The sequence below is a fragment of the Trachinotus anak genome, unplaced genomic scaffold (assembly GCF_046630095.1).
Source record: "Trachinotus anak isolate AG129_WGS33_773 ecotype Australia unplaced genomic scaffold, CSIRO_AGI_Tana_v1 ptg000016l, whole genome shotgun sequence".
NCBI classification, from domain to species: Eukaryota; Metazoa; Chordata; class Actinopteri; order Carangiformes; family Carangidae; genus Trachinotus; species Trachinotus anak.
In genome coordinates, this window is record NW_027273867.1 from 8,608,477 (window position 1) to 8,622,943 (window position 14,467).

General features: G+C 40.0%; 2 protein-coding genes across 5 annotated transcripts; both read left to right on the forward strand.

Annotated features, from left to right (window-relative positions):
- The first annotated feature begins 500 nt into the window (after positions 1-500).
- LOC139634618 (glutathione S-transferase A) lies at positions 501-3,463 on the forward strand. Its single transcript, XM_071501196.1, has 6 exons — positions 501-743; positions 883-948; positions 1,162-1,267; positions 2,144-2,262; positions 2,965-3,050; positions 3,156-3,463. Exons 1-6 carry the CDS (start codon positions 576-578, stop codon positions 3,286-3,288), a joined length of 678 nt encoding a protein of 225 aa, XP_071357297.1. The 5' UTR covers positions 501-575; the 3' UTR covers positions 3,289-3,463.
- A 2,203-nt stretch (positions 3,464-5,666) lies between these two features.
- Positions 5,667-10,998, forward strand: LOC139634614 (coagulation factor XI-like). 4 transcript variants are annotated; one of them, XM_071501188.1, is made up of 10 exons: positions 5,667-5,818; positions 5,948-6,080; positions 6,232-6,388; positions 7,863-7,972; positions 8,095-8,257; positions 9,267-9,385; positions 9,473-9,605; positions 9,788-9,894; positions 10,269-10,428; positions 10,610-10,998. In XM_071501188.1, the coding sequence occupies exons 1-10, from the start codon at positions 5,774-5,776 to the stop codon at positions 10,710-10,712; spliced, it is 1,230 nt and encodes a 409-aa protein (XP_071357289.1). In that variant the 5' UTR covers positions 5,667-5,773; the 3' UTR covers positions 10,713-10,998. The 4 variants fall into 4 exon arrangements, with proteins under 4 accessions (XP_071357289.1, XP_071357288.1, XP_071357290.1 ...); XM_071501187.1 differs by having other exon boundaries at positions 5,668-5,818; positions 6,223-6,388; XM_071501189.1 differs by having other exon boundaries at positions 5,671-5,818; positions 5,999-6,080; positions 6,223-6,388.
- The last annotated feature ends 3,469 nt before the right edge of the window (positions 10,999-14,467 follow it).

Below are 14,467 nucleotides of genomic sequence, written 5' to 3' on the forward strand. Positions count from 1 at the left end.
AAGTGAATAGTGTCATTATTAGTTGCAATTTCAGTGTTTAAGTGTTATCTTTGTAACTTCCTACCAGTGTACAAAATTGCATGATTTTAGTGCAGGGTTCATGTTTCCCTCTTGCCCATATTTCATGAGCGGCACATGAGAACAAAGAGCATTAATACAAAGCAAGAGAAGTCACTCCTCCACACATTTGGCTTTGCTAATGCCTGGAGATACATGCAGCTAGAGAGATGTAATCCACATTTAAGTAGTTTATAAACGCAACCAGCTGATGTGTGCCGTGAATAAAAATAAGCATATGTATTTTAATAAGACATCATGCTGCCCTGAGTTACAGGAGGGGTGGGGGATGGGGGTTAACATGCCTGGACAGGGCGTGAACCATCTTAGCTGTCTTTAGTCACCAATCTTTGTTGATAACACAAAAATGGGATGGGACTTAATTCCACCAATCCGGAGGTGGAGGGAGTGTAGGTTGTTATAAAACCAGGGTTCAGTCACACTCCAGCTTCACATTCCACTCCTTCCTCCATTCATCAATTCAGTCACTGTCAGGCGCAGCAGTTCACTCGGAAACCATGGCCAAGGACATGACTCTGCTGTGGGGCTCCGGCTCTCCTCCCTGCTGGAGGGTGATGATCGCTCTGGAGGAGAAGAACCTGCAGGGCTACAACCACAAACTGCTCTCCTTCGAGAAAATGGAGCACAAATCTCCAGAGGTCATGAGCATGAATCCCAGGGGTCAGGTAAGTTAATTCTATGCACTCCATTTACCTGCTGACCACTGTCAGTTTGGGTTTTCCCTGAAATGCACTTCATTTTAGAGAAACAAATAAGAATGCCTCAACTTTAATTAGTTTTAATTCCACTCTATCTTTCTTAAAGCTTCCTTCCTTCAAACATGGGAACTATGTCCTGAACGAGTCCTACGGCGCGTGCCTGTACCTGGAGGTGAGAACTTGGCCAAAGTGCTGAACTTGAGCCTAGTTAAAATTTCATGAAGCCAGTTTCCGCCAAGGAGTTAATAAGTAGGCGTAATCCATGCACTATTGGTGTTGAACAATGCTTTGCAGACAAACGGAAACCTTATACTGCAGAGGAGAAGAAACCAGAGCTCCATGCAGCTGTTCATAATGGTTGCTCTTTTCATGTCTCCAATAACAGAGTCAGTTCAAGTCCCAGGGAAACAAGCTGACCCCTGACTGCCCCGCTGAGCTGGCGCTGATGTACCAGCGCATGTTCGAGGGTCTTACGCTCAATCAGAAAATGGGTATGTTCACCTTGACATGCAAAAGCTGAGGTGTTTCACTGCTGTTTTGCAGGGGATAATCATCTGATTCTGTAAATCTGCATCTTAATGATGCTGTATCAGATGTTAGTTCCTCCAAACTACTTTTGAACCACTTGGATTTAGTGTTTTATTAATATCTAACCAGGCTGCTAAAGCTTTTTCCTCAGCTGTAACTTTATGGCTCGAGTTGTTGTTGCCATTCAGAGGTCTGCCTTTGGGGACTTTATCTGACATTGCACTTGGCAACATCATACACCAAACTGCAACCTTTACACCACTGGGACTTCATATCTTAGGTGAGGCTCCTCAGAGGAAGCTGAACATCAGCTGCTCCGCCCCCCAAGAGACCTGAGTTGTTGAAAACACATGCCATGCACTAATGAACTGCACATTCACATAATTAAGCCATAGCACAGTGCATGAAGTACGTGGTGTACCCCTTAAAACAGGTAGTGATGTTGAGAGGTCACATGTTAATCCCACAAAGGATCACATGCTCAGACTAGCTTACATGCAAAACTGAAGTCATGAGACAGAGTACTTGGGGGTGCAAAAAGAAGGGAGCTGCAATGATGCGCATGTGAACAAATTCTTTTCCGCTGCTTTAAACTTTCATTGAGCAGCTTTTATTGTCTTTAGTTTGAAACTGATATTGCATAACAATGTCCTGACGGACCCCACCCTCAACCGCTGAAGGGAAATGAAACCAATCAGTCTCAGCACAGTGTGGGAGTCGATGTTGTACAATGTTTGGATAGATTTTATCAATATGTCTTGTAGTTGTCATTCCTCGACTATCACAGCTGAATTCCTGTTTGACTTTTATTTATTTCTTTTTCTTTTTTTTTCTTTCAGCGGACGTTATCTACTACAACTGGAAGGTCCCAGAGGGCGAGAGACACGACTCTGCTGTGAAGAGAAACAGAGAGGCTCTGATCGCTGAGATGAAGCTGTGGGAGGGATACCTGCAGAAGGTAAATCCGCACAAGAAATACAACAGCATCAGACACACAAGACATTTACAAAAGATAGAAAGCTGCAAAGGTAGGATTTAACTGAAGTGACAAAAGCTCAGGGACTCTGTAGTTACATGTGGTGCATAAAAGGAGTTCTCTTCTGTAAGTTCCCTGTAACAGTCCAGCAGCAGCGGCATTTTGAACTATTGTTTTTTTTTTTTTTAAGATATATTTTAAGTTCAAATGAATAAATACATGTAATGAGTCTTCAAGAACTTAAGTGTAAAATCGACCGTTTGTAATTTTGAATTGGGTTATGTGCTCAGAGTAGGAATTACTTACTTAATCAGTGAAGGATTGTATTTAAGGAATTGGTTATTACTCAGTGAGCTTTAGAGGGGTTAATACCAGGTTTTTGTTTCCTTTGGATTCAGGCAGGCTAGCTGTTTCCCCGTCTCCCGTCTTTACGCTAAACTAAGCTAAGTTCTGCTGTGTCTTGACTCTTGGCAAAGAGTGAATAAGCTCAATGTCAAACTTCATTACATGCACATGCACCTATAAAAATAATAATAAATTTACTAATATAATATAATATAATATGTAGGTACGTTGTAAATGTTCACAGGAATAGTAGCAGATGAACAGAGTACAGCGCAGGAGTTTTCATTAGTATCTTAGTTGATATGAATGTAACCTCAACTCTCCTGTGCTGCTTTCTAGGTCTCAGGCTCTTTCCTGGCAGGAAAGACCTTTTCACTGGCTGATGTGATTGTTTATCCAACCATCGCTTATGTCTTCCGTTTTGGGTAAGTGGACTGAATGACTGAAAATTACTTCAAGCTGCACCACAGGATGCATGAAAGGATAATAAAAAAGCAATGAACCCATTTAAACTGTTCTCCATTCTGTAGGTTATCTGAAGAGCGTTACCCTAAGTTGGCAGCGTACTACAACTCTCTGAAGGACAGACCCAGCATCAAAGCCAGCTGGCCTCCTACCTGGCTGGAGAACCCACAGGGACAAGACCTTTTGAAAGACCTCTGAGATTCAAACACACACAAACTGTCCCTGCTGTGTGATATGTAACCACTCCTTGCATTGCACTACTTAAGGTGACCAGCATTTGCTGTTACTGTGCTTGATTTGTTAATGACTTAAACAACAGACATTTCTTTTTTGTGCTGTAAACAAAAACAATAAAAAACAACTTTCAGTTTCACCTTTTCTATTCATATCAATATCGGTTTAGCTATCCTTTAGCCCACTTTTGACTGGAATAAGTTTTACTGCAGTCTGTGCAAGAGGAGCAATGGTATTAAACTATAAGTGTAGGTTTCTACACCAAAACATTTGGCCAGAGGCATCCAACCAAATGGCAAGTTTGAATTTTGGATATCACTTTTTTATGGGGTTGAGGTGAAATATCTATTTTAATTCCTGCACCTTTTGAATTTGGACAGCAGAGGTCAGTAAACCTAAATAAACCAGTGATGCTTATACTGATGTTTGGTTTATCCTCATTCTGTTTTTTGACCTGCATTTTCAGTTTACCTGCCATTGTGTGTTTGGCCAGCAACTGGCAACACAGTTCAATAAACCAAACATGAACTTTTACATTTTTAAATGTTATTACACCAAGACCACAAACGAGCATTGTCTGGGTTAAAGCCCTCGTGGTGTTTTTACAACCCCGTTTCCAAGAAAGTTGGGAGACTGTGTAAAATATAGATAAATAAAGACAACATATCAAATGTTGAAATGCTGACATTTAATTTTTTTATGAAAAATATATATTCAATTTGAATTTGATGCCAGCAACACGTTTCAAAAAGTTGGGAGAGGGGCAACATAAGACTGGAAAAGTTATGTAATGCTAAAAAGAGAAAAAAAAAGAGCCTGCCAGAGAGGCAGAGTCTCTAGTTCATAATATCATTAAAAGATTCAGAGAATCCAGAGAAATCTTTATGTGCAAGTGGCAAGGCCAAAAATCAGTATTGGATGGCCGTGATCTTCAGGTCCTCAGGTGACATTGCATTAAAAACAGATATGATTCTATAGTGGAAATAACTGCATGGGCTCAGGAACACTTCTGAAAACCACTGTCTGTGAACACAGTTTGTTCCTTCATCCACAAATGCAGGTTGAAACACTACCATGCAAAGAAGAAACCATATCTAAACATGAAAAACGTTGCCGGAAAACTGTCCTGTGGTCTGATGAATATATATATTCATCAACAAAATATTTAGTACTCTGGACTAAATATGAGAGGGACCATCCAGCTTGTTATCAGTGCACAGTTCAAAAGCCAGCATCTGTGGTGGTGGGGGGATTGATTAGTGCCCATGGCTTGGGTAGCTTGCACATCTGGGAAGGCTTCATTAATGCTGAACGATACATGCAGGTTTCGGAGCAACATATGCTGCCATCCACACAACGTCTTTTTCAGAGAAGGCCTTGCATATTTCTGCAAGACAATGCCAAACCACATTCTGCAAGTATTACAACAGCATGGCTCCGTAGTAGAAGAGTCCGAATGCTAAACTGGCCTGTCTGCAGTCCTGTTGAGCAGTTGAAATCCTCATTTCACTTTCGAAACTCCAGAAACTGATCTCCTCAGTTCTCAAACATAGAGAGTGTTGTTAAAAGAAGTGATGAACACAGTGGTAAACATTCCCCTGTCTCAACTTTTTGAAACGTGTTGCTGGCATCAAGGCAAGGCATTTTTATTTATATAGCGCATTTCCTACCAGGGCAACTCAATGTGCTTTACATAAAGACAAAAAAGAACAGCATAAAACAGCATAAAAACAAAAGAAAACACAGAGTTAAAAGCAAGAGCAAAAAAGTAAAATAAAAGAAAAATGTTTTTAATGTAATGTCACTTGAGGACCTGAAGATCACAGCCATCAAATTCACATTGAGAATATATATTTCATAAAACAAAAATTTCAGCTTTTACCATTTGGTATGTTGTCTTTGTTCTGTTTTCAATTAAATATGGGTTTACATGATTTGCACATGATCACATTCTGTTTTTATTGAAATTTTGCACAGTGTCCCAACTTTTTTGGAAATTGATGCTGTACAATCAGCATTTCACTGAGCTATTTAGTCCTTCAGCCTGGACTCAAGGCAAATGAAACCATTATCACTGCATGTGACTGGGCAGTTTCAGGCCTCCAAGCCATGTTTCATCCCCACTCATGTTATTATGTAATGGTTAGAAGGACTTGAAGAAGAGCAAGAACTCCTGAAGCAAAAAGTGTTCAAAAAAAGTAAAACTATGATTCAGTAACAGAATCCAGCGAGTTACGAAATAGATCAGCAGAGAATAAATGTGCAGGTGTTGGTATCAGAACATCCAAATGTTGATTTTAACCTGGACTCTGAAACAGTCAATATAGCCTACCTTCAGCGTTACACTTTGGTTACATAACAAGGACCAGACTAATGTAAGCCTTGGTTAGGAATACCTCTAAAATGGAAGTCTAATTTGACTTAATGTTTGAAGAACTTGAGGCCAACCATGTATTTTGCCAATCTGAAGCTGAGCCATGGATCAACTATAAAGGTAGGTAAGAAATATTGGCACTTGGTTGGTGCACATTGAGGTAGTTGTATATGGGTCCTCGTGAGCCAGTCACTGACTGTGTCAACAATTGGTTGTACAAATAGATCAAATGTATAAATGCCATTGCAGAGCCACCCCTTTACTCCAGTTGTGCTTCAGTCATCTTATTTTCCTCTGCAGCACATCAGCAAAACCAAGAAGATGCAAATCCATTTGATTTTGGTGGGTCTGCTCTCTGTCTGCAGCCTCTCCTTTGGTCAAGGTAATACACTACATATTGTAATTACAGGATGTCAGTGTGACCACATGTTTAATCTCTATTATTTTACAACTTACCACGTTGTAAAATCACTTAAATATAGGTCTACTTGTACATGTAAAGAGTGTCTCTGCCTTTTTTTCAGTTTCTACAGAATGTAGAAGTGAGCTTCTGGAGAATGTGGATTTCCCAGGAACAGACATAACATTTCTCTACTCTCCTGATGTGGAGCATTGTCAGCAGCTGTGTACCCAGCACCATTCATGTCTCTTCTTTACCTATGTTCGAGCTGACTGGACCAGAGATAACGGGTATGACACACTATGACAAAGTTAAAATTCAAATTTATTACAAAGGATAAACTGAAATATCACACTGACATAAGTATTCAGACCCTTTAATCACTACTTAGTTGAAGCATCTTTGACATCGATTACAGCCTTGAGTCTTCTTCGGTGTGACGTGACAAGCTCTGCACACATGGATTTTCTGCCATTCTTCTTCTCAGGCTCTGTCAGGTTGGACTGGGACTCTTGTTGGACTGTCTCTCTATAGAGATTCAGGTTCAGGTCAGGACAGAGCCCACTCTTGTGTTGTCCTAGCTGTGCTTAGGGCCATTGATCTGATGGAAAGCCAACCTTCAGCCCAGTCTGAGGTCCTGAGCTCTTTGGACCAGGTTTTCATTAACGATATCTCTGTATCAACTGTGACCAGTCTCTTCTGTCCCTCCTACTCAAAAACAACCCCACAGCATGATGCTACCACAATGAGCAGTGCCTGGTTATCATCTGGGCATGATGCTTAGGATTTAGACCAAACATTTCAATCTTGTTTCTTCAGACCAGAGAATTTTGTTTCTCACAGTCTGAGAGTCCTTTAGCTTTTTTTGCAAACTTCAAGCAGCTGTCATGCATCTTTGACTGAGGAGAGGTTGTCTTAGAGCCAATCTAACTGACTAAATAACTTATTAAAAAGGCCGGGTCTGTTGTTTGGGCTAGACTTGCCATGGTGGGGGAAGTGGCTGAGGACAGAATGCTAACCAAATTGCGGACAATCATGGACAATGTGTCACACCCCCTACACCCTACACTGCACAAACTCAGGAGCACCTTCAGTCACAGGCTGCTCCTGCCTCTCTGTGCTAGAGAGCAGTACAGGAGGTCATTCCTCCCAACTGCCATCAAATTTTATAACTCCTCTACCTCTGCCGAATCGCTTGAGTTTAGCATCTGTTTGCACTGATCTGCACTTCTATCTATCTATCTATCTATCTATCTATCTATCTATCTATCTATCTATCTATCTATCTATCTATCTATCCATCTATCTACCTATCTATCTATCTATCTATCTATCTATCTATCTATCTATCTATCTATCTATCTATCTATCTATCTATCTATCTATCTATCTATCTATCTATCCATCTATCTACCTATCTATCTATCTATCTATCTATCTATCTATCTATCTATCTATCTATCTATCTATCTATCCTTCTCTGCATCTATCCTTCCATCTCATGTCTTGGTTTTTGCTCTGATATGCATTGTCACCTAGGAGACCTTGTTGTATGCCTTTCCAAATCATGTCCATTCAGCTGAATTTACCACAAGTGGACTCCAATCATGGTGTAGAAACATCTCAAAGATGATCAAGAGAAATAGGAGGCACTTTTGCTAAATTTCAGGTGTCATTACAAATGGTCTGAATACATGTAACTGTCATATTTCAGTTTTCCATTTTAATAATTTTGTGCATATAATCATCAACCCCTCTCTGCAGGCACTTCTACTGCTACCTCAAATCTACTCCCTCTGGAAAGCCCGAAGTCCAGGCTCCACTAAAGGGTGTCACCTCTGGCTTTTCTCTCAAATCCTGCAACCCACCTCCATGTAGGCTCACAAACATTTTAAACTATTACTAAAACCATTTATTAATTTAGCGATGTACGGTCAAGTTCTCTTTATCATTCACTGTCTATCTGCTGTTTGTCATCTATCTGTTTGTCTGCCAGTACCATGTCTGTCCCGGGTGTACCAGAATGTGGACTTCTTTGGGGCAGACTACAGATCCTTGTTCACAGCCAACTATGAGGAGTGTCAGAGGGTCTGCACACAGGACCCTTATTGTCAGTTCTTTACCTTTGTGAATGACAGTTTCACACCAGAGAAGATAAGGTAAATCTAGGTAGCATGTTAGTTAGCAATGTTACTTGGCAGTTTAACTTAAATTGTCATCTCTTGAAGACATGTTTGCTCTAGGGGTAGAGGTAAACTCATTGGTTGAGATAAATCTCAGCGGGGAAACAGAGGGTATGATATGCAGCAAAGATCCCCAACTGGAAAACAAACAGTTATGTAAGAGGGACAAAAAATAACATAAGTACAAGTAAATAAATAAATTCATACATAAATAAATTAACACATAAATAAATGCAAAATTAAAACATTTTGAATGAAAAAATCTGTAGTTTTACATTTATTTATTTATGTATTCATTCATTAATATATTTATTCATTTATTTATTGATGCATTGCAAAATGTATTTCTACATTTATTTATTTATGCATTTGCACATTTGCACATTTATTCATTTCTGCATTTCTGTGTCTGTATGTTAATTAGGTGGGCAGTCCTACCTCAGGCTAAAGAGGGACAAAAAATTAAAGTATACATAAATAAATAAATAATCAAATACATGAATGCAAAACAAAAATATGTTGGCATTGAATTTTTTTAAATTTACTTTTTCTTTTATTTACTTATTTATGCATTTTAAGATTATCTATTCATTTATGTATGTCTACATTTATTTATTTATTTATTTTATTTCTGCATTTCCACATTTATTTGTTTCTGTATTTCTGTGTCAGTGTGTTAATTAAGTAGCCAGTCCTACCTCAGTCTAATCTGGAGAGGATAGGCTAGGAGGTCAAGCTCTAAAACGTATAGATCCTACATTTGCCATAGTTGAGCTTGATAGCATCTTTTGTTGGCATCCCTCAAACAGTTTATAATGCCACCTTTTTGATAACATTTCTTGTCTCCAAGCCAAAGATGACGTAACCCTGGTGATATCGCAGTGAGATCGTGTGTTATTTCCTCAGACTTGACAAAACTCCAGGAGGACGGAGAGACGTAGCAGGGTCTATCATTCAATAACTGTATTTTATTGGTCTGTTTCAGGTACAAATGTCATCTTAAATTCAGCTGGACGGTACCAAGGACTCCGACTGTAAACAGGAAGGCTAATGTTTTCTCTGGATTCTCCCACAACATAGAAATAACTCAGTACTTCTCACCAGGTAGGCAAACATTAATTGCAAAAGTCATAGCATCAGAAACACATCCTTGTGCACGCTTCCTTATTATATTACCTGTGTTTTGTCCAGCATGTCAGAGCGAGCTTTTTGAAAACACTGAGATCCCAGGGAACAACTCTGAGACCCTGCCCGCTGCCTCTCCTGAACACTGTCAGGCACTGTGCTCTGTTAATCCACGCTGTACCTACTTCTCATATGACAGGTAGCATCTGTTTGACAAACTCTCTCAGTAAAACTGTATCTCTCTCATGTGGCAAATACACAAACGTTGTCCAATAAGACAGCAGCAGTACATTGGTACATTGGTTATCTTAACTGTCCCAAGGGGTCAAACATTTCATTACTTTACTTTTATTTGAAACTTCATTTTCATTGTTCTTGCAGTCGTAACTTCAATTGTAATTTAATGAACAACCCAAATGAAATGGTGACCGAAGCCAAAGAGGGAGTCACATCTGGTCTACCAGTGCACTTCTGTCAAATGGATAACAGTATGTATCACTGACCAACACTAACACCTTCATTAGACCAGCACAGACCACAGACCAGCTATGAACTGGCATTCATGGTTCCATTTAGTTCGTTAGTGAGTTCGTGAGTTAGTGAATTTTGTGGCAACATTGTTCATTCATTTTAGAGGCAATGATAAACCAAACCTCTGAAATTTTGCTCTTACATGATATGTGTAGATAAGTGACAATCACTCTTATTTTAAATTTGGATATTAAGCAATCTACTAAGACAAACACTGGAGTCATTTAGCTCATATGGATGTTTATCTATCCATCCTTTCATTTTATTGTTAGTGTTGTATTTCTGTAGTTTGTAGAGCAGGAGCAGTCTGACCCTGTGTCTCTGCTCACAGACTGGCTGAAGGTGTCTCATGAAGGAGTGGATTTCAAAGGTTCTGACATTCGCTTTGAGCTGATGGATGATCCAGACACATGTCAGAGGACCTGTTCTGCAGATCCGAACTGCCAGTTCTACACCTACGTCAATCAAAGCTTCCTCAGCCCTGTTTACAGGTACATTATTCTTTATGCATGCATGCAAACCTACATAAATAATAATATTATATGTTTGTCTTTAATCAAATTGAACCAGGAATTCAAGATATATCTACAAATCATCTGACATTTAACTCTATCAAACACTATTGTTTGTTTACATCTGTATTTACGAGCTGTTGTTGATTTGTTGTCCCAGGCGCCGCTGCTATCTCAAGCGTGCCATCATCATGCCTGCTCCTCCCAAAGTTATCAAGTTGCCTAACGTTGTGTCTGGCTTCTCCCTGAAGAACTGTGTGTAGAGTGCTCTAATCGCCCTCAGGTGGCAGCATATCATAACTCTCTGAAGGACGGACCCAGCATCAAAACCAGCTGGCCTCCTACCTGGCTGGAAAACCCACATGGACAAAACCTTTTAAAAGACCTCTGAGATACAAAAACTGTTTCTGCTGTGTAACATGTAACTACTTATTTTTGTGCTGTAAACAAAAAAAAAAAAAAAAAAAGACTTGAAGCCCACTTTTGACTGGAATAATGTTATTAATCTATGTAAGGAGGACCAATAATATTAAACTATAACTGTGAACCTCTGCGCATGAGTCGGCGTTGTGATTGCTCATCAGATTTGCTCTGACTTTTTGAACTTTTCGATCTTTTCAAAGTCAGTGGTAAGATCATTTTTGTCTCAGGCCTCATTCCAACGCCACAGTCAGGGGGCCGGGCATTTCAGCAGGCTGAACTTCACATACCTGCCAGTGTCAAAAAGCACTGAAAAAGTCAAGTGAGTATATATAGGCACTGGAGCCCAATTTAAATTCTAAGTCAGCAAATCACCCTCACCTGACTGGTACAACTGGTACATTAACTGAGTTGGTTGATTCATTTCAAAACAACTTGGTCAAGATCCTAAACCTTGTGGCCCAGTAAAGGTGAAAAAGAAATCTCATTGCAAACCCTCACCTTGGATAACAAGCTCAATTTATAAGTTAAAGAGCCCATATAGAGCAGCCAAGAGAAAATGGTGGAAATCTAGACTAGTAATCCACTATACTGTATATGATAACAGAGAGTGAAAGCCACTCCAGGACACGTTTCTCATCTGTCAATTGACTGTTGAGCCCTGGCCCAGTCAGTGACCCCCATAATCATTCATTCCCTGCAAAATGTGAAGAATTTGCTGCATTCTTTGCAAATCCTGTGTCCTCCATTAGAGCAGAAATTCTTTGAAATGTTTACATTTATGATAATCATCTAAAGGAAAAAAATGGCAGTCATGTCAAAATTCTCAGCGATTTCAGACCTGGAAATCCTCCACCTGCTGTCTCGACCCTAGTATTTTTTATAATAGATTTTAAGGTCTTAGGCATCAAACCCCTTCTCTGGTAGCAAGTTTGATGTTTGGCTGTCATGTTTTTATGAGGTTGAGGTGAAAATTCTGCTTTAACTCCTGCACCTTTCAAATTTTGACATTAGAGGTCAGTAAATTTAAATAAACCACTGCTGCTTATATTGTCTTTGGTTTGGTTTATCCTCATTCTGTCTTTTATACCTGCCACTGTCAGTCCAGTTTGGCAACACAGTCTATTAAACCAAACATTAACTTTTACATTTCTAAATGCAATTATACCAAGACTTTTAAGTGTGTTATCCTATTTGTTGATGAAGGATTTGTGCAATTTAGAAACTTCATTCTCTATTTTATTTGTATTCTATTTTATTATACTAGTTTATTTCTATTATTGTTTCTGTTCTTGTATTTATGATTGTATTATAACTGTACATGTTGTTATGTCTGTGTGGTTCTATAAGTTCTGACGTTTAATAAAATGTTAGTTTGTGCAGAATGGTGCTTTTTGTTGGGGCTTGGCCAACTACAGAAATGTGTGTGTGTGTGTGTGTGTGTGTGTGTGTGTGTGTGTGTGTGTGTGTGTGTGTGTAAGTCCAGTGAGTTTGTGTGGCCTCCTGGTGGAGTGAAGTCCTGTCTGGCTGGCTGGCTTCAGTGTTGCAGAGGAGGCCACTGGTCGCTTCTTTGTTTTTCCTATAGAATTAGCTTGTATCACATTAACTGTGCTGTAGCTCCTGTTACTTGGAAAGTCAGCTAGCAGACTTGGTATTGCAGTGCTGCCACTGAATTACTTATTCATTCTTGTTTCCTAAAGTGCTGGGAGCCTTGTTGCTCTTACAGAGAGGGTCTCTCAGAGAGCCAGGAGTAGAGAGAGAGAGGCCTGGAGAGAGCTGGGAGCCTTGGTGCTCTCATAGTGAGGGCCAGAGAGAAGAGAGAGCTTGGGGCCCTGGGAGAGCTGGAGTTAGAAGAGATAAGGAATCTTGATAGAATGGTTGACTGCACCACGGATTACATTAATTTCTGTACGGGCACCGTAATACCAACAAGAACTGTATGATGCTTTGGAGTCAAGTATCTTGCTAATCCACACTGTACTTACTTCTCATATGACTGGTACTGCCTGTTTGACAAACTCTCTCAGAATAAAACAAATACTACTGTCTCTCACTTTCATGTGGCAAATACACAAACCTTTCCTAAGAAGACAGAAGCAGGATATAGGTAGTTTGTATTTTAACTCTCCCAAGGGGTTCATCATTTTATTGTTTTAATCTTATTTGCACCTACTTCTCATATGACAAGTGGCACCTATTTGACAAACTCTCTCTAAGTAAAACTAATACTACTTTCTATCTCTCATGTGGCAACTACACAAACTTTCCCAATAAAACAGCAGCAGTATATTGGAACAGCATCAGAACTGTCCTAAGCTGTTTAGTTGTATTACTAACTTTTATTTGTATTTAATCCTCATATGACAGGTAGTGTCTGTTTGACAAACTATCTCAGAGCAAAGCAAATACTACTTTCTCAATATGTGTGTATCCTGTGCTTAGCCAAGCTGTGCTAATTTAGATCACAGCCAGTCAACTTTACCAGCCCTTGGAACAAAAAGAGAGCAGTCCCTTCCAGTGTTGTGCTCACAAAGTCCAGTGAGTTTGTGTGACTCCCTGGTGGAGTGAAGTCCCGTCTGGCTGGGTGGCTTCATTGTTGCGGAGGGGGACGCTGGTTGCCTCTTTGTTCTTGTTACAGAATTAACTGTTCCACGTTAACTGTGTTGTAGCTCCTGTTGCTTAAGCAGGCACTTGTGTCACTGCTGTTGAGGAACAGTGAAGTGGAGCAGTCTGCTATGAGCAGGCCTGCAGGAGAACTGTTGGTTCAGGTAGCAGCCTGTTACTAGCCTGTGCTAAGAGCCTTGTTGTCCCCACAGAGAGGGCCAGAGAGGAGAGAGAGCTTGTGGCTTCTGGGAGAGCTGGGAGGAGAAGAGAGAGGGGAACAAAGGGGCACAGCTGGGTTTTGTTAGTCTGGTGACACCTTGGGTCACATCTCACACCAGGACCAACACTCACTTATCTTCTTCTTCTTCGAAGTTTATTGGCAGTTGGAAAACCACTCACTGGTCAGTAAGGTCCCTGGGGGAGAGTTGTCCACAGGTGTCAGAAGTGAAGAATGTTCACAATGCACTTGTATTGTCTGTAGAACAAAAGAACATGTGGTCTCCATCTTGAATGGACTGGGTCCCAAAATGAGCAAGAACTCCTCAGGCAAAAACTTCTAAAGGACTGAAACTATAATTCAGTGAGAGGTTTCAGTAAGTCACAAGATAGGTCAACAGAGATATACTGTACAGTTATAACATGTTGATGCCAGAACATCTTTATGTTGATTTTAATCCACCTTCAAGGTCACACTTTGCTGACATAACAGGCATCAGATAATTGAAGGCCTTGGCTGGGACTACCTCTGAAACAGATTTTTGAAGTAAATGTATATCAATGCTAGGAAGTCAAAATTGACTTAATTCCTAAGAACATGCCAATCATGCATTTTGCCAATGTGACGCTGAGCTATGGCTCTAGTATAAAGGTAGGTATGTAAAAAATATTGGAACAGTTCCAAACTAACTTGTGAGTTTGTTTACTTGGTTATTGTTGTCCTTGTCAGCCAGTCACTGACTGTGTCAGCAACTGGTTGTACAAATAGATCAAATGT